An 18,694-nucleotide genomic window follows, 5' to 3' on the forward strand; every position below is an offset into this window, starting at 1 on the left:
AAAAGGAAAACAAATCCTGTCTCTGTCTGCACCACGTTAAATTTGCCAGTTTCAAAATAAAGTACTCCAAAGAGTCCTTAAGTTCTTTTCAGCATCATCTCAGGGAAGACAAGACTGAAGTATTAAAGTGTTCATAAGGTCATAGGAAACTGATTCTGAACTTAAACAGAAAACATACTTGAACAATGTTAAGAAGCTGTGTAGAACATATGAAAGATACTTCTACACAAAGGGCAATCCCAACTTAGAACAGAAACTTTGCTAGAGACTCCATGATGCTTTTTTTCAAAAACCTGGAATGGAAAGTTGGCAGAAGAGGCTACCTGCCATTTGCGTAGGTGACTTCCACAAGCTTTCTAGATTTAAAAAAAAAAGAAGTTAAATCTTGCCTTTCCCCTCCCCACCAGGAGATGCCCAAGGTTGCTTAAAGTATTTTCCCTTCCTACATATTAGTAGAATAGAGGACAGAGGGGTTGTCTCTCTAGTTTTGTCTTCTCCAGAGATTAAGCATTTAGTGTCACTAATATGCGGATGACACCTAATGGTGCACCAGTTTGGCTTCTTCAGCTGCAATATCCAAGAATCTTCTGAATCCATTGTATTTGTATTTAATTTTTTTTTTGTAGCAACAGTCATGCAACTATCTTCAGGTTGGAACATGTCACTAACCATAATCTAAGTGTGTCAATCCTCCTTTAGGTGATTTTGAAATACTGAACTTGCAGTTCAGTTCAGTACAACTTTCATTACACCTTTCAAAGTGTTGATCTGTTCTTCATTGCTCTGGTCAAACTTGAGGAAGAGTATTTAAATTCAAAAGATGTTGTGCATTTTTCATAAACAAGGAATGGCTAGACTCCCATAATTTGTTTTGTTTCTCTGAAACAAACTGTACTACACGGAGCTACAGATCAAAACAAGTTAGTGTATGGCCTTAAACCTTGTTACTAAGGAGAGAGATCAGGCTACCCATCTTATAAACATTATCTTTTATTTAGATTTGCTTAGGAGCACATGGGATAAATGAGTTTGCAAACCCTCATAATTACATGGATATCAAAGGAAATGGGATAAGACAGGAGAGTTTCATCCTATTTTACAAACCAATATATGGAGAGAGAGAACATTGATTGGACACCCCCAATCTCTGTGTGAGAACATTTAAAGCAGTACTGAACAGAGCTAGCTTGTACCTGTTAAAGTAGCTCACTTTCAAGTCATAACTATTTCTCTGTCCAAACAAAATGCAAGACCTATCAATTATGCATTAGTGCTAGCAAGATTTCCCATTACAATACTCTCCTCCTGAGCAAATATAAGAAAGATGCCATTGAAAGATAGTGTGAAAACATGTTTTCTTTTTGCCGTTTACATAGTGGTAGCTCAGAACAAAGAAAGGCCATGTTACCTTCCAGCGAAGGAGCTGTGTGGCATCTTTTGAACAAATTATTTTTCCTGCTGTGAAATATGATCTGCACAGTGCATGCCTGAGTCTAACTCCATGGGAGTCATTAGGTGGTTTCTGCAATACCCCACAGTACAATGAATACAGCCCCAGCCGCCTTTCCCAGGCTTATTTTATAACACACTGGTATTCCACTTCAGTTTTAGCACTATGTACAGTTTTTCCTAGAAAGTAAGGGAAAGCCGCATGTCCTCCAAGAACTGTATAACACAGTGGGTTGTTGTTGGGGAAGGGGTAGAAAACATCAGGACCTTTCCCTCCCATTTTCTATTGAAGAGATAAATCAAGTTATGAAACCTCCACCACTTGCCACAGCTCTTCAAACAGGGGAGCAAGCTCTTTTTCCAAACTCACGATCAATCCTACAACAGAAAAGACATAATGAACAAACAAGATCTTTACTTCATAAAGGATCCATCTGAAAGCATGAACTGGACACCTTCCCTCTACAGTTTGGAAGGCTTTGGGAAAACCAGCATTTCACAGCTACATTTTGGTACAAGCATGAGCAGAATGAGAGCCATTGCCTGGACAGTTGGGAAAATGGCCTAAAAGTCAGATTCTGCGCAGAGGGAGCATTAGGATTTAGCACTGGCACACAGGAGCCCTAGTTCTCTGGGTCTAGGAGCAGATTCAGCTCCTTGCACCATGACAACAGCATCTGCCACCACCTCTGAGACGGTCCACATAAGTAAAGGAGAAGTGTTCAAGTGGTTCTTTCCAGATTGCAGCAGGATTGGGAGAAGATGGAAAACAGGATAGGGTGGTATCTTGCTCCTTTCATTCCATACTGCATGCAAGGTTGTTCTGAAGGCTCTGCCAGGCGGAGCTCTAGCAATACATTTTCCCCATTTATGTAAAAGTGACTGTAGGTCACTGAAAGGTTCAGCTCTGCCCAAATAGCTAAGGCTGAAAGCTTCTGCTCAAACCCCAACAGCTACAGCCTAAGAGAGGAAATGTCTACCAATTTTATACCATTTGTTTTAATTAAATTTGCTGCTTAAGAAAAAAGATGTACACAGATGCACACATCCTGCTCCCAGTGGGGGCCCCCCCCCTATATATAGCAATCTCAATTCTGAAAATAGCAACATTTATCAATTGTGGAAACATACCTGTATTGGCACTGCTGCTAGCAATGAAACTCACTACCAGAGGTAATCTATTAAACTGAACCACCTAAAAGCAAGGAGACATAAAATCAAAATCCCACTTACAATAGGTAAGTTATCAAGGTTGTTATAACTATAGCTGAGTTCAACAGACTATACCATTAGTGTATATTAACTAGAGTTCTCATCTATTCTGCCTCTCCATCTGTCTAAAAAGGAATTCTACTCACAGAGTATGATATTACTATGACTTGCTCTGTAAAAAAAGAAAATATATTTCATTCCTGAAGCATGGCCTGAAGGCATGTGACACATGTCTTTGCGGAACCTAAGTGGATCTGTGAAACTCTTTCTGTCTGTGAAAATTCTGTTTGGGAATCCCATATGTACTGCTTGGAGTTCCATGGAAGAATGGCAGAATATACATTAAATAAATAAAATCACAGGCAGAGTGATAGCAGTGAAGGAAAGTTATAATCATGAAACTAAAATCATGAAACTGTTTCATGAAAGTGATAATCATGAAACAGAAAGCGCAGTACAGTGCTGATGTATTGTTGTATCTAATAGTTTTCCATAACTAAAAGTAAAGCAGAAGTGAAAGATTTGAAAAACTATGACTGTTGGGTGTTGGTAAAAAGCACAAGATTATCCATTGCAGTGGAATCCGCCCCCCCCCCCCGCTCCAATACATCACTTCCAAAAAGGAGTGAGCAAATTCTTTTGCCAAGAAGCAAGGAAGTTCTGAACCTCTTACCTGATATGTGTTGTAATAGCAGATGATACTCTTGTTTTTGGAAAGCCCCAGTTTGCTGCCCTGGTCTGTGGCAAGCGCAAAAGTTGACAAGAAACCAGGTCGGAGAGCATGCTCTGGAGCATTATCATTGGCAACTAGAACAAGAGGACACTTTTCTATCTGGTTTCTAAAGAAGTTACTTCAGATATTTTTTGCATGAACTTGCATTAGCTTGCACAGCAACATGTCAGCACAGAATAGGATAAGCACCAGAGTCAGGAACTTACAGAGCATAAGGCTGCTCTCAGCCCTCACTGGCGTAACACAGGGCAAAGCCAGCTTACATCATTGCACAAGACCAAAACACTGGGGGGAAGTGATTTACACACAGCTTCATCCATATTCTATTTCCTCCTGATCTTAGGAAAGTGCATTACAGCTAACAAACGCATATTGCACTTCCAGCTGACCCATGAACACACTGGAAACCAGCAGCAGAATGGAGTGACAGGCTCACGTCAGTGTTCATTTGCACTCCACTATGTTGAAAATGTCCCATTTGGAATCAGGGTGCAGCACAGTGAAGTTTGCCCTATATCTGTTGTGAGAGGTGAAAGGATCTCACAATTCTGTTTCCATTTAGGTAGAAATCTTGCCCTCCAGCACAAGAGTATTTTAAAACAAACTGTGGCAAATAATTACCAACTAGAAATATGTATCATTTTCCTTACCTTTGATAACTGGTACGCCATCTCTGTCTGACACTACAATAGCATGAAGCCCTTCAACACTGAAAGATACAAGCAGAAAAGATAGCTCAGCAATTTATGAGAAAGGTTGTCAACCATTTGCTTCTATCTTGCTTTTTTACTTCTGTTCAATTATACTGAACAACCATTTATCAGATCAAATTACCATTTTCAAGACTAAAACAGCAAATATGTGATTTGAAAAGTCATCTTAAACCCCATGTTGAAAGAATTCTTCTTATTCTTGGCACAGATAATAGTTCATAGGTACCAGATGTAAGTCCATCTGAGGTTACGTCCATCTGAGGTTAAGCATGCCTGAATCCACTGAGCTTACTTGGGAACCTTTTGCATTGTACACTGACCTTTGAGAAAATAATAAAACTGTGTAACAAAGACCTACGTATTTAGTCTGTAATTCATGAATTATTCTTCACTCTCAGGATGTCTACTGCCAAAACCTTTGATACATTTTCATAGTGACATGTTATATGACTAAACACCTATGGCCAGAATCCAAAGAGCCCAATGTGAGAGCAGAAAGCATGTCCAATGCTCACATGAATGTGCAAGGGTGTCAACTATTCCATCCCTGTCTTGTGCTGCACTGAATGTCATTCCAGTGGGTCCTCTCATCCTTAGGAGTTGCCTTCAGGAGGTTCAACAGGTTGTGGTGGGGGAAAAAATGGGTCAAAAAAGCACATGCAGAGCCCTCTGGATCCTGGCCTGCATTGCTTGACTCTTTCATAGACAGAAGGCGCTTGTCCATTTCCAGTAGGAAATCTCCAAGCCTGCTCAATCAACCTGCATTGCATGCGTCATTTGAAAGCCCACGACATAAACAGTTAGCTTCTTAATTCAAATTTCTCTGTTAATCCTTAAGCAGTCAGCCATCTCAAAGTTTGAGATGCCCTCTATGACATTGGGGCCAGTGGGGCCCTCTGACAGGTCATTTGATGCCAAAGAAGCCCAAGAGGTGATTTACCTGCAAGACTAGCATAGGCTTACTGTGACATGAAAACAGACAGTCCATGGCAATAGGAGAGGCTTAACAGGGAGAAGCCATGATCAATAAGAGGAGGTACAACAACATTCACCAATTTTCATACTCCTGTGCCCCTTACTAGTTGTTCATATGTATCTATAGCACAGATACTTGAGAGTGGTAATTTTGCAAGATATTCATAATGTCCACTAAATCAAATAAAGGCTGCCTTTGTAAACATTACTTATTTACAAGCAAGTTCTATTAAAATAAATGGGACTAAAGAGCAAAAGAAAAGTCCTGCTGGATCAGGCCAAAATCCCATTTAGTTCGACATCCTGTTTCCCAGTGACCCACCAGCTGCCTTGGAGAAGCTTACTTGTAGGATAGCATTTATGAGAAAGGTTCTCTTCCGCCACTGCTCCCTTGCAAATGGTATTCAAAGGCATATCGCTGCTGAACCTGGAGGCTGTGTGTAACCAGCATGACTAATAGCCTTGATAAACCTGCCCTCCATGAATTTGTCCAATCCCCTTTTAAAGCCATCTAAGCGAGTTTACTTTAGGCTTATTAACAGAGAAGATTCAGACTGGGGTTGAAATCCCAACACAGTTGTATTGATACATGAAACAAAGAAGAGTAAAATGAAAGGCGTTGCAGGTATTTCACCTTGGAAGTTTTTTGTACAGGAACCTTTTCAGATCCTAGAAGGGAAGAAACAAAGAAGACAAGTTTCCTTAGTCACCCAGGTTGCACACACAAGGTCACCTTTCATCTTTATTCCTGATCTTGCATAAACCTACTCTTACTCTTGTATTAATAATCACAAATTTGAATGCCCCAATTACACCATAAATGTATTCTGAAAGAGGCGAGCATGGGAGGACAAACATGTGGTTACTTTAACCACAGTAACTTAGCATTTTTAAAAATGGCTTCTTATACAACCAAACCAGTCCAAACATAATGATATTTATACTTACATCTGCCATGTTATCCAAATGTTATGGTCAAATGAATCGTCCAGAACCCTGGAAAGGACAAAGTTACACGTTTATAAGTTGATGATTTGCTTCCTAGATACACAAACCAGAGACAATTTCCAGCACCTTTCCCTGGCTTCACCAGGCTTCTTAGTTTGCTCATGATGCTTCCCCCAAGAAGTGACAGCCATCTCAGAATCAAGCAGCACAGGATGGCTATGGGGGAAAAGGCAACCCAAGACAAGCCAGTCGTTTGAAGTCCAGCAACCAGGCATTCTGTGGCTTTGCACAGACCACAAAACCTCCTCAGATGTGGGTTATATGGCATGCAAATTGTCAGTCTGTGGTATCTGACATCACACAACCAACTTGCTAAGGGCTTACTTTTTCCTATGGCCACTGTGTGATGATATCCATAAAAACAGTCTCCAAATGAGTCCACTGCAAAAGGAGAGACAAATAAAGGGATCCAAAATTCTCACAAGTGTGTGTTAATTCTCTAAATGCCAACGATAGAGAATATGCTACCTGGATGGTGACTCAGATAAATTTTCAGTGCAATCCTACCCATGAAACAAGTCCTACTAGGTTCAAAAGAGTTTCCTTCCTCTTAAGCATGTATAACATTGCAGCCTCAGGACTTCCATGTTCTGTTGCTGGATACCTACAATATTTTATATCCCCAAAGTTAGTTTCCTCTTACAAAAGCTGGACTATCTTACTGAAAGGGAGATCTAGATTTGAACCTAGGCACTTCTTTCTTTGAAGACAGACCTTGTTCTGTCTTCCATCCTTTGGCCTTTTGGTTTCTTTCATCTTACTTGCTCAACAAGTCTCAGGACCCAATCCTATCCAACTTTCCAGCACCAATGCAGCTGTGTCAACAGGATGTGTGCTTCATCTTGCAATGGGGGTGCAGTCATGGAGGCCTCCTCAAGGTAAGGGAACATTTGTTCCCTTATCTTGGGGCTGCATTGTGACTGCATCAGTGCTGGAAAATTGGATATGATTGGGCCCTCAGATGTTAATTTGGATCTATAAACAAACTGCACTGCTGCAGTATCAACAGGATTCCTGTCAAGTGGCCTATAGCAATTATAAATTACTGTTCTGTGGTGCATGGGAGGGAGTTAGACCACCAACATGGAGAAACCTGAATCCTATGCACAACCAAATATCAACAGTGTCAGCGTTGGTAGACCACTGGCAGCAATATTACTACTGGGTATCAGGTGGAGATACAGCTCTCCTGATTTACTCCTCTGGAAGCATATACATAAGCAATATGGATGCCACTAGCACTATTTATTTACTTTATTTAAATGATTTTTATACCACTTTTTCAATGCTCAAAGCGGTATAGGACAGTAAAATTACAAAATCACAAAACAAAAACATTAAACAAAATGAATTAAAATGATACTGGAGCAGTGTAAAAAACAGAAATACATAGAATTAAACTAGAATAAAACAGTAACCAAGACCTATAGGTGTAAAATTTAAATAATAATAATAAAAATAAAAACCTATCCCATTGTTATGGCAGCATTTTGCCATTCACTTGGGGAAATCAAGAGCTTTCAAGCTTCAGTTTAACCGCACTTCATTATTTCCTAAGTTAAGAGGTTTCTTGTTTTTTCAATTATGCAATCAACCTTTTCACTGGATTGTTGCAACATACCAAACATGGAGCAACACCACGCAAAAATGGCCAGTTTCAACTACAAAAGCCAGTGGTGCAATATCCACAACCTGTTCCAGTTATCATTTAGTTTCCAAATAAATAAAATGGGATATAGTTTGGGCTTTGCCATGATAAATTCATCATATATTTCTCTTCCATTTTAGATCAGCATGCTTGAGACAAAGTAAAACTAGTAGTAAAATCTAGTAAAACTAGACTCTCCTGTGGCCCACAAGAAACCTTAGTACAATACAATGAACATTTCCATTACTCAATAAGCTGAAAAAAGTAGGTATAAACAGAACCCCAAATTTAGCTAGGGCACAATCCTAAAAATACTTAATTGGAAGTAAGCACTGATGAAATTTTGTAACAAATATGCTTAGGCACATGATGCTAATTTTCAGGGGCAACTATGACATCACACTTGTATAAAACTGACAGAGCATGGTGTACCCATAATTTACTTAAATACACAAGGCAAAATCTTAAGCTTAAGAAATACAAGAGCATCTTCCCAAGGGCTGAAGTAGGTGTAAAAGCTACAAAATGAACATAATTCAGCCTTTAGAACAGTGTTTCTCGAACTGTGGGTCACGACCCACTAGGTGGGTTGTGAGTCAATTTCAGGTGGGTCCCCATTCATTTAATTATATTATTTTTAATATATCAGACTTGATGCGACCATGGCACGTGACTGCATTTGGGGAAATGTTACACACCTGTACTTTTAACAAGCTACTATATATATTCTATTAACAATGATAGTAAATGGGATTTAGTGTGGGTAGGATTGCAGCCTAGGATTGTTAAAATTTTTCCTGCTTGATGATGTCACTTCCAGTAATGGCATCAGTTCTGGTGAGTCCTGACAGATTCTCATTCTAAAAAGTGGATCCTGGTGCTAAATGTGTGAGAACCACTGCTCTACAACATTTAAGCAGTTCGTATCCCTCCCAGCAAGCTTTGGACTTCCTCACACATTACAACAGTATTAGTCAATATATGAATGTTCAGAAAGGTTGGTTAATAATCACATGCTGTGATTCAAACAGCATGGCAACCTTCCCCACAAAGTGAAAGAACAAGACCTTCTATCTCTCAATCAACATCTGACCAGAGATCCATCCCAAGAAACAGAAAGCAAAAGCATTTCTGTAATGCTCAAAACCAAGAGCAAATGGAGGCAGAATACATTGTCAGCTATTCAGAATCCAGGAATCAGGGACTACAAATACTAGTTGCTGGGGGCAATGATGGGGGAGGCTTATTGCCTGCTTGCATGCATTACAGAAGCATTTGATTGGCCACTGCTGGAAAGAGGTTGCTAAACTAAATGGACACTTGATCCAAATCAGCAGAGTTCTTCTTCCATTAAGGTATTTTAATCCCAGGGCAACATACATCAAGGATGCACAAACTTTAGGTATGCAGAATCTACGGTGCTTTTTTACTAGATCCACCACCTAAACCCAGGTACAAATAGTGACTCGGGAAGGTAGAGTCAACCACCTACTCTACCTAAGAGCTAATCAGCACCAACCTACATCTAAGCTACTGCAAATCAGGGATTGAGACTCAAACTCTTTGGCTGCAATCCTTTACCTGTGAGAGACTCCCACTGAATTTAATGGGCCTTGCTTTTGAGAATAAATGCATGTGATTGGACCAAAAACTGAACTGCAGCCATATAAAGATCTAGCCATATAAGGATCTAGTCAATTAAACCACATAAAAATAACATTGAGAACACTGAGGTTGAGAAGCAAGGGATTACCACAGGACAGCCATAGCAGAATATTGTTGTTTAAACTGGCAATTGGACTTGCTATTGTTAAAATATCAGGGGTCCGACATCCTTGTGGGATCTTCTGCACATCACCCAGAGGTTTACCATTAGCTCATAATCTACCTTGTGCATGATTGTTTCTCTCCACATCCATTTCATCCTCACAGCAACCCTGTAATGTTGACAAATTGGTCACCCAATGAGCATCATAGTTGAGTGGGGTTTGGGGCTCTGATCACTCAAGTCTCCAGCTCTGCACTTTTAACCACACTGATTTTTAAAGCCAATGGTTATTATCACCCCACTGAGAAGGAAGTACTTAGATTCCCTGTGCACGTGTCAATGTTGTCACCTTCCTATCCTGAGTTGCCCAAGCAGTCTCTGAGGGGTCTTTAGTATGCGGGGAAAATAGAGTTCATGTGAAGCTGCCCCAGCTGCTAAAAGTCCATTTTAGTCCTTTTGGCTCAGCATTGTCTTCACTGAGCAGCAGTAACTGTCCAAGCATTCAGACCGGGTCCTTCCCAGCTTTACTTGGGAGGTGCTGGAGCATAAACCTGCAAACTTCTGCATGCAAAAGTCTTCAACCTTGGGGTTGGTAACCCACTGGAGTCACAAAGCTTCAGTTGTGGGATTGTGGCAATTTATGGTAATGAAAAATGTTGAAGGCCACTGGACTAGAGCACCACCAGGTAAAGGAGGAGGCATCTGGTGTGCCCCTTCAGCTACCAAGAGATTATGTCCCAGTCCTGCACAGGTTCTTAGCAATTGTGCTAAAACAGCTTTCACTTCTGCAGACAAACACATGCTCTACCACTAAGTTACAACCCCTGTGAATAACTGCTATGCTTCCTGCACCTCAATAGAGCTGCAGTCTGCAAGTGAGACAAATACTTCTGCAGGTGGCTAGAGGTTATAAGAGGAGGAGGCTCAGTCTTCACAAACTCAGCTGCAAATGGCCATTTGGTTGAAAGACCATTTGGTTGTCCCATCACTGAGTTTGATATACAGCAGCGTTCTTCAGCCTTGTGGTTGGAACTCCAATGGGGTTGCAAAGCCTCAGCTGTGAGGTTGTGGCAACTTACGGGAAGAAAAAAGCTGAAGACCACAGAACTAGAGCACCACAAGGTAAAGGGGGGTCACCTGGTGTACCAACTTCAGGTCCCAATCCTGCTCAGGTTCTTAGCAATTGTGCTAAAATAGCTTTCGCTAGTGTGTGGCTTCATGGCAACTTTTTCCAATTCTCTCTAATATTTGGTTACCGTGCCAGGAGGGCATTATGAAAGTGGGGAGTGGTGGGTGGATAGGGTCCTGGGAAGGGGTGCTGGGCTCAATAGTGGGGTCCCCAGCCTCATGCTTTATTTAGTTATAGGTTGGGGTTCTGGCATGAAGAAGGCTGAAGACCACTGCCCTAGTCCACCCAAGTCCAGCAGCAGCTACACTACCTAGCAGTGGCTTCCTAGGGCTCCAGGCAAGGGTCTTTCCATGGGGTGGGGGCTACCTGGAGGAGCCCCTCAGGAACCCTGGACCCTCCCAGTACCTGGACCCCTCCCCACCAGACCTCAGCCCCACTGCCTGCTTCCACCATTCTGTTAGGGGGTGGGGGCTACCTGGAGGAGCCCCCCAGGAACCCTGGACCCCTCCGAATCCCTGGACCCCTCCCCACCAGACCTCAGCCCATTGCCTGCTTCCACCCCCATTCTGTCAGCGTGGGGTGTTGGCGCTCCCCCCCCCAGCTGAAGCAATGAAGCAGCGCCTGCGGCCACCCTGCTCGACCCCGGTCCCCACGACCACCCTGAACACGCTTCTCCTCCAACCCACGCCCCTTGTCGGACTCAACCCTTCACAGACCTTCCTCAAGCCTCAGCCACGTCCCCTTTAAGCCTGCGTCACGTGACAGCCCACAGTAGCCAGTCGAGCGCTTCCCTTTCGGTCCCACGCCCGACTTCCGGCTTAGCGTCGGGGAAACAGCATCACTCCGCCCTAGAGCTAGAGAGGCTAGACTCACGCTCAGTGTAGTAAAGAGGGTAAACCCTTTTCAGTTGGCAACCTTCAGTCTCGAGAGACTATGGTATCGCGCTCTGAAAGGTGGTTCTGGAACAGCGTCTAGTGTGGCTGAAAAGGCCGATTCGGGAGTGACAATCCCTTCCACTCTGGGAGCAAGTGCAGTCTGTCCCTGGTCTGTCTCCCTGGCTATGGGCCTTCCTTCTTTGCCTCTTTGCCTCAGACTGTTGGCAAAGTGTCTCTTCAAACTGGGAAAGGCCATGCTGCACAGCCTGCCTCCAAGCGGAGCGCTCAGAGGCCAGGGTTTCCCACCTGTTGAGGTCCATCCCTAAGGCCTTCAGATCCCTCTTGCAGATGTCCTTGTATTGCAGCTGTGGTCTACCTGTAGGGCGCTTTCCTTGCAAGAGTTCTCCATAGAGGAGATCCTTTGGGATCCGGCCATCATCCATTCTCACGACATGATCGAGCCAACGCAGGCGTCTCTGTTTCAGCAGTGCATACATGCTAGGGCAGGGGTGCTCACACTTTTTTGGCTCGAGAGCTACTTTGAAACCCAGCAAGGCCCGGAGATCTACCAGGGGGGAAGGAAGCGTCTGACAGCCCCTGCTGGAGTCTAGTCAGTTTCGTCAGTTTTGTTGCTGCATGCCTGAAGAGCAGCTAGTGTCAGTTTCAGTGTCAGTTTAGTGTCAGCTAAATATGTCAGTTTCGTCTAGGCACTAGACGAAACTGACATATTAACAGTTTGGAGAGCAGGGCTCCAGGATCTACTCATTTTGCCTCGTGATCTACCAGTAGATCGCGATCCACCTATTGAGCACCCCTGTGCTAGGGATTCCAGCACATTCCAGGACTGTGTTGTTTGGAACTTTGTCCTGCCAGGTGATGCCGAGAATGCATTGGAGGCAGCGCATGTGGAAAGCGTTCAGTTTCCTCTCCTGTTGTGAGCGAAGAGGCCATGACTCGCTGCAGTACAGAAGTGTACTCAGGACGCAAGCTCTGTAGACCTGGATCTTGGTATGTTCCGTCAGCTTCTTGTTGGACCAGACTCTCTTTGTGAGTCTGGAAAACGTGGTAGCTGCTTTACCGATGTGTTTGTTTAGTTCGGTATCGAGAGAAAGAGTGTCGGAGATCATTGAGCCAAGGTACACAAAGTCATGGACAACCTCCAGTTCATGCGCAGAGATTGTAATGCAGGGAGGTGAGTCCACATCCTGAACCATGGCCTGTGTTTTCTTCATACACCTTAATAGATTGAGCAGGAGTGAGAGAAACATAAGAAGAGCCTGGGTCAGTGGTTCTCACACATTTAGCACCGGGACCCACTTTTTAGAATGAGAATCTGTCAGGACCCACCACAAGTGATGTCATGACCAGAAGTGACATCATCAAGAAGGAAAATTTCTAACAATCCTAGGCTGCAATGCTACCCACACTTACCCAGGAGTAAGTCCCATTGACTATCATTGTTAAAAGCATATACAGAGTAACCTGTTAAAAGTACAGGTCTGTAACATTTCCCCAAATGCAGTCACATACTATTGGAGCATCAAGTCTAATATATTAAAAATAAAATATTGAAATGAATGGGGACACACCTGAAATTGGCTCGCAACCCACAGTTTGAGAAACACTGGCCTGGCTGGATAGGGCCAAGGGCCCATCTAGTCCAGCCTCCTGTATCTCACACTGGCCCACCAGCTGCCTCAGGGAGCACACAAGAGACCTGCATAGTGCCCTCCCTTGCACCTGGCATGCAGATACCCTACTCCTAAAACCAGGAAGTTGCACATACCCCTCAGGGCTTGTAACCTGTGATGGACTTTTCCTCCAGAAATCTGTCCAATCCCCTTTTAAAGTCATCCAGGCCACATCCTATGGCAAAGAGTCAGGGCCTCTGAGAGGAGTTTTACCAGGGGGTATGAAGTTTCTTTTGGGCTCCTTTGCAGAGGAGGAGGGGCGAAACAGTGGGGGAGGGTGGTGATGGGTGAGCAGAATGGGGGCAGGGAGGGGTGAAATAGGGTGGGGGGAAGTGGAGACAGGAGGGAAAGTCTTTGGAGTCCAGGTCTACCCACTCATGTGGCATCGGCAGCTAGATACAGTAATATGGAAAAATCAAAGCACCCTAAGTCTCTCTAAAACCTTTGAAATATAGAAGATCACGCAGAAAATTAGCATCATCATATTTCAGTTCACACTCATAGAATGGAGAGTGTCCCATGCAGACCACAATTTGCTTCTGCAGCAGCTGTATTCCTGCAGCTGTGTCCCTGAGCTCCTTGACACTCACTCCTTCATGGTAAGCAGAACCACAAGCCAAGGAGTTACTGTAGCAGGCCAGTTTCCTCCCAGGTTTGATACAGTGTGAAGGAGCATCATGTCTGCATTCCTTGGCCCAGCACATATGGCTTGCCAGTAGCTGCAGCTGCAAGCTTGTGGTGGTATCCCCAGCATCCCTTGCGAGCATCAAATCTGATTAGATAGGAAAATGTAATATTCCAGGAAATTTCTGGGGCCCCTCCATTGGCTCCTGGGCTCCATTTCTGATCTTGGGCCCGGGTACAAATTACCCCCTTTACCGCCCCCCCCCGGCCCTGCAAGGAGTTCCATAGATTAACTACACACTGGATAAAGAAATATTTTCTTTTTCATGTCCCATCTCTCCTGACAAGAGGTTTAAAGCACTACATTTTGTACAGGCTATGGCTGTGGGGTCTGTTGTTTTCTAAGTAGGGACCAACCCTGGCCTGTACTGCAGTGTTGTTGTGAATGCCTCTCTCAGCCTCAACCCTGCAAGATAGAACTGAACTACCTTGTCAGGTTGTTGTATGCCCCCCTCTCTCTTCCGCTTTAATCCTACTTCCTATCTGCAGTTTGAAAAGTGGAGTATGTGAGAGGGTGGGCAACCTTAGGCGGTTTCTCTTGGCTGCATTCCCTTTGCAATGTGGGGGGGTCATAGCGGGCTACAGCATGGGCTTCGCATAAGCCATTTTTCCTCATGCCAGAGGGAGGGAGGGAGGAACAAGCAGGCAACCAAGCTGGTGGCATGGCGGGCTTGGGTGAAGCTTACTCTGGGACCTGGACACATATGCGAGTGTGGCTGCACTCCTAACCACACTTTCCTTAGAGTAAGCCCCATTGAACAAAATAGGACTTATTTCTGAGTAGACCTGGTTAGGATTGTGCCCTGAGTTATAGTTATGCATTTTATTTATGACTTTATTGTCCACTTTTATTGTCCACTTCAGCATCCCTGCTGAAGTCCTAAAGTGCTGCAAAGAGATCATCGTCACTGAGCTGCATGAAATCCTCTGTCTTTGCTGGAGAGAAGGTGGAGTACCTCAAGACATGAGGGATGCAAACATCATCACGCTGTACAAGAACAAAGGTGACAGGGGTGACTGCAACAACTACTGCGGCATCTCTCTCCTTAGCGTTGTAGGAAAGCTGTTTGCCCGAGTTGTACTAAAGAGGCTCCAGGTACTTGCAGAGAGCATCTATCCAGAATCGCAGTGTGGATTCCGAGCCAACAGGTCCACCACTGATATGGTATTCTCCCTTAGACAACTGCAGGAGAAATGCAGGGAACAACGACAGCCACTCTTTATAGCCTTCATAGATCTCATGAAGGTTTTCAACCTGGTCAGCAGAGACTTCAAGATTCTCCCCAAGATCGGGTGTCCACCCAGGCTCCTCAGCATCATCAGATCTTTCCACAAGGACATGAAGGGCACTGTTGTCTTCGATGGCTCCACATCAGACCCCTTTGACATCCGAAGCGGAGTGAAGCAGGGCTGTGTTCTTGCACCAACCTTGTTTGGGATTTTCTTCGCTGTCCTTCTGAAGGAGGCCTTTGGAACTGCAACAGAAGGCATCTATCTCCGGACCAGATCAGACAGAAAGCTCTTCAACCTCTTCAGACTGACAGCAAAGTCCAAAGTCCAGCTGAAATGTCTGTGTGACTTCCTCTTTGCCGACGATGCATCTATCACTACCCACGCTGCCAAAGATCTCCAGCAGCTCATGGATCGTTTTAGCAAGGCCTGCCAAGATTTTGGACTGACAATCAGCCTGAAGAAAACACAGGTCATGGTTCAGGATGTGGACTCACCTCCCTGCATTACAATCTCTGCACATGAACTGGAAGTTGTCCATGACTTTGTGTACCTTGGCTCAATGATCTCCGACACTCTTTCTCTCGATACCAAGCTAAACAAGCGCATCGGTAAAGCAGCTATCACGTTTTCCAGACTCACAAAGAGAGTCTGGTCCAACAAGAAGCTGACGGAACATACCAAGATCCAGGTCTACAGAGCTTGCGTCCTGAGTACACTTCTGTACTGCAGCGAGTCATGGACTCTTCACTCACAACAGGAGAGGAAACTGAACGCTTTCCACATGCGCTGCCTCCAATGCATCCTCGGCATCACCTGGCAGGACAAAGTTCCAAACAACACAGCCCTGGAACGAGCTGGAATCCCTAGCATGTATGCACAGTTGAAACAGAGACGCCTGCGTTGGCTCGGTCATGTCGTGAGAATGGATGATGGCTGGATCCCAAAAGATCTCCTCTATGGTGAACTCGTGCAAGGAAAGCGCCCTATAGGTAGACCACAGTTGCGATACAAGGACATCTGCAAGAGGGATCTGAAGGCCTTAGGAGTGGACTTCAACAGGTGGGAAACCCTGGCCTCTGAGTGGGCCGCTTGGAGGCAGGCTGTGCAGCATGGCCTTTCCCAGTTTGAAGAGACACTTGGCCAACAGTCTGAGGCAAAGAGGCAAAGAAGAAAGGCCCATAGTCATGGAGACAGACCAGGGACAGACTGCACTTGCTCCCAGTGTGGAAGGGATTGTCACTCCTGAATTGGCCTTTTCAGCCACACTAGACGCTGTTCCAGAACCACCATCCAGAGCGCGATACCAAAGTCTTTCGAGACTGAAGGTTGCCAACAGATTTCCATTTTTCAAACATTGTTCTCAATGCCAATTACAGTTCAGAAAAATAAAATGTCAGTAAAGTTATAGCAAAAACGTAACAGTAAAATGTTTAACTGATAAACAAGACAAAAAGCCAACAATCAAAGAGCCAACAGTGACAAAGACCCTGGGTGCATGGCATTTACTCCCAGGAAGGATACCAGGGAAGGGAGCTGTGGAGGCTCAGGGACTATCATAGGGTTGGGAGAACAATACTCAACATAACAGAGCAGAGCATGGTAAGGCAGAGAAGATACCTTCAGTTCAACATTCAAGTGGGAAAATTGTTTATTCAAAACATTCCTCTCTCCTCCTTCCCTCACACTCCAAAGTGGACAACAGCAAATTCGACACACAAACCCATTATTTTATGTAGAGCACTCCACATGATCTTTTGCAGTCCCAGTTGATGCTCTTCTACCCAGACAGAAAGTGGGGGGCCACATGGAGAAGGGGAGTGGGCAGAAGCAGCAGATCCCTGAGCAGGTGAAAATATGAATTTGCAGAATGGGAGGCAAGATTATGGCTTTAAGCCTGTGGCTATCCATGGCTTGAAACTGGCAGAGGTCAACAGTGGACCTGGTGGCAGTTGGTGGATAGAAGCCAGTGGATGTTGTCAGACAGAGAAAGCCAGTGGAAGTTTGATCACTGCTGGTGGATTCTTGCAGATTGAAACCAGGGAGTGTGTGTGAGTGAATTGAAAGTAAAAGGTGGAGTAGATAGAGTAGACAGTAGGTGGAGTTGGTTAAACTGAAAAAGCACCACATGAGGCAGGAGTGTTGTAAAGGGGGCATGAAGCAGCAACTGGCTTTTGACCCGACTCCTTCCTTGTTTTCTTGAAGGTGACTACAAAGTATGCTGTGTGCTGGGAGTTCTTCCCAGCATACCCCACATTTCCTGTTTTGACTAATCATGCAGAAAGGTAAGAGGTGACTGCTTTTTGTTTTGTACCTATGAGATTTGTATCAGTATTTTCCATCTGTAAAATGGGAAGATGTGTTACAGAATTTCTGCTGTGCTTTATTCCTTGACCATATGCTGAGTTGCTATTTTAATGTGTAGCTTGCTAATCTTCTCAAGTTACAAGCATTAGTAACTTTTTCTATGCAGACTGTGTATTTTTTTCCCTTTTTTTTATTACATGTATTACCTTACTCCTTCCACCAGCTTTTAACTTCTGGATATTATAAAATTGGTTCTGAGACTGAACAAAAGAGCAAGATGGGATTTTCTGATAAACAGTGCAGCAGAGAAAGCTTCCACCTGCACAGCCTGACAGATTTATAATGCCATCCAGCATTACACAAATGGAAATAGGGATATGCTTCTAACATTCCTATTCTCACATGTCAAGGATCATGGCCTGATTCCACCACCACTCCTTCCAGCTCCATTCACACTATTGAGAGTTTTACTTCAAGTGGTGCATTCATAAAGAGCATCTCTTGCTCTGCTCTAAAAAAAATCTGCTATTCTAACATATAATTTAATATAAAGAACAATCAGTTACAAGTAATTCAAATGAGCCCACCAGCATCTGAAACGTGCGCAATACATAAAGCCTTAATGTTATTTGTATCCCCGTTTTTTCACTTTTTCACATCCAGGACATTTTTAAAAAAAATTTAAGAAAGGGCATAAACTGTTTAGATAAATAAAACAGAAATAGTAATTTTTTAATGTTAGGTACAATGATGCAATTCTCAGAAGGTATCACCTGTCCCAAACATTGCTCCCACAACATTTCAGCCTGCCCCATCTGTGTAGTCCTTCACAACTTTTGAAATGAAAAAAAAAATTATCAAATTATCAACATATTTAAAGTGAGGCTGGTGGAAATGAGTAGAGCTTTTTTTTTTTTTTAAGCCCAATGCTTCCCACCAGGTGCAAGGTTCAAAAATATTAGCCAGCATTAAGGCATCGTAATGTTTATTTGAAAATCGATGACTACATTAAAACATTAAAATTTATAACATATATTTTCAAAATACCTGAAATAAACACCCTTTGAAATTTACTCAAAATTCATAGCTAGTGTCTTTGTGAAGGACCTACAAGGTAGAATGGATAGCTTAGTGTAGTACAGGCCTCAATTTATTTGGACTGTGTTTGTGATGAATGGCCAGAATTCTTCTGTTGGCTCTCTTCCTTGTCTCATTATTGTACTTCCCTCCCTCCAATGTTTGCTTCACAGCTATATTTAAAAGTACCTTAAA

General features: G+C 43.6%; 1 protein-coding gene across 4 annotated transcripts; it reads right to left on the reverse strand.

The window, feature by feature from the left end:
* Positions 1-972: 972 nt before the first annotated feature.
* Positions 973-11,410, reverse strand: LAMTOR3 (late endosomal/lysosomal adaptor, MAPK and MTOR activator 3). Of its 4 annotated transcripts, none has more exons than XM_066632263.1 (8): positions 11,352-11,367; positions 6,415-6,471; positions 6,031-6,078; positions 5,717-5,751; positions 4,045-4,103; positions 3,335-3,468; positions 2,581-2,644; positions 973-1,827 (listed from the first exon to the last, which is right to left on the reverse strand). In XM_066632263.1, exons 3-8 carry the CDS (start codon positions 6,037-6,039, stop codon positions 1,754-1,756), a joined length of 375 nt encoding a protein of 124 aa, XP_066488360.1. In that variant the 5' UTR covers positions 6,040-6,078; positions 6,415-6,471; positions 11,352-11,367; the 3' UTR covers positions 973-1,753. The 4 variants fall into 4 exon arrangements, with proteins under 4 accessions (XP_066488360.1, XP_066488359.1, XP_066488356.1 ...); XM_066632262.1 differs by lacking the exon at positions 11,352-11,367 and adding an exon at positions 9,627-11,001; XM_066632259.1 differs by lacking the exon at positions 6,415-6,471 and having other exon boundaries at positions 11,352-11,410.
* Between the last annotated feature and the right edge of the window lie 7,284 nt (positions 11,411-18,694).

This window comes from Tiliqua scincoides, chromosome 6, assembly GCF_035046505.1.
Source record: "Tiliqua scincoides isolate rTilSci1 chromosome 6, rTilSci1.hap2, whole genome shotgun sequence".
Lineage (NCBI taxonomy): Eukaryota > Metazoa > Chordata > Lepidosauria > Squamata > Scincidae > Tiliqua > Tiliqua scincoides.